The 1113-nt window shown below is 46.3% G+C and overlaps 1 protein-coding gene across 1 annotated transcript; it reads left to right on the top strand.

Annotated features, from left to right (window-relative positions):
- Positions 1–363: 363 nt before the first annotated feature.
- LOC108356430 (uncharacterized protein YagA-like) lies at positions 364–877 on the top strand (the record flags this gene model as incomplete). Its single annotated transcript, XM_017607539.1, has 1 exon — positions 364–877. A coding segment is annotated over exon 1 (514 nt), but the record flags the coding sequence as incomplete, so codon positions are not given.
- Positions 878–1113: the final 236 nt, after the last annotated feature.

Raw genomic sequence — 1113 nt, 5'->3', positions numbered from 1 at the left:
TGGCCAACGCACAACAAAAAGATGCCGAACTTCAGAAGTTACTATGCCAAAAAACTGCATTAAACCTCAAAACGATTCTACTGGAAAATGGACCAGTACTCTATTGCGATACTGCATCCGGTAAAGTACGTCCTTACGTCCCTGAGCCATTGAGAAAAAAAGTTTTTGACTCATTTCACTCGCTTGCTCATCCCGGAGTCAAAGGATCGCAAACNTTACGTCCCTGAGCCATTGAGAAAAAAAGTTTTTGACTCATTTCACTCGCCTGCTCATCCCGGAGTCAAAGGATCGCAAAAACTGGTCACGCAGCGATATGCATGGCCCTCTATTAACAAAGATTGCCGCGTATGGGCAAAATCGTGCATGGAATGCCAGAAAAATAAAATTCATCGACATGCGTCATCGCCGATCGCTAGTTTTGAACCACCAACGGAACGGTTCGAGCATATTCATATTGACCTGGTGTCTCTTAAAAGGTCTAAAGGTTTCAATCAGTGCCTTACCATCATAGACCGGTTCACCAGATATCCTGAGGCTGTTCCATTATCCGATGGTACTGCAGAAACGGTAGCTCACGCATTATCGCTACATTGGATTTCGCGCCATGGAATACCCAAGCGTTTAACATCTGATCAGGGGCCGCAATTCGAGTCGGACCTGTTTCAGTCGCTATTAAAGTTCTATGGTATTAAGCACTTGCATACAACCCCATACCACCCACAAGCCAACGGACTTGTCGAACGACTACATCGCCAGCTGAAATCGGCCCTTCTGTGTCACGACGAATCATGGTACGATGCATTACCAGCCGTCCTACTCGGTTTACGCGCAGCTTGGAAAGACGATATCGAGACGACGCCGGCTGAATTAGTATATGGTGAGCCAATTCGATTGCCTGGTGAGCTGCTCACTCCTACAAACAAAACCTCCCCACATACGATAGTAAACACTTTAAAACTTCATTTTAATTCATTGGCACCGGGCGAAATGTCACGTCACGGCAAGCATTCTGTTTTCTGTTTCAGGAACCTTAATACTTGCTCCCACGTACTAGTGCGCAACGACCAGATTCGTCCATCCTTCTCGTCACCATACGAAGGTCCATTTCGCGTA

The sequence above is a fragment of the Rhagoletis zephyria genome, unplaced genomic scaffold (genome assembly GCF_001687245.7).
Source record: "Rhagoletis zephyria isolate East Lansing unplaced genomic scaffold, Rhagoletis_zephyria_1.1 Rzeph_scaffold_59103, whole genome shotgun sequence".
Taxonomy (NCBI): domain Eukaryota; kingdom Metazoa; phylum Arthropoda; class Insecta; order Diptera; family Tephritidae; genus Rhagoletis; species Rhagoletis zephyria.
This window is presented reverse-complemented; position numbering and strand designations above follow the sequence as displayed.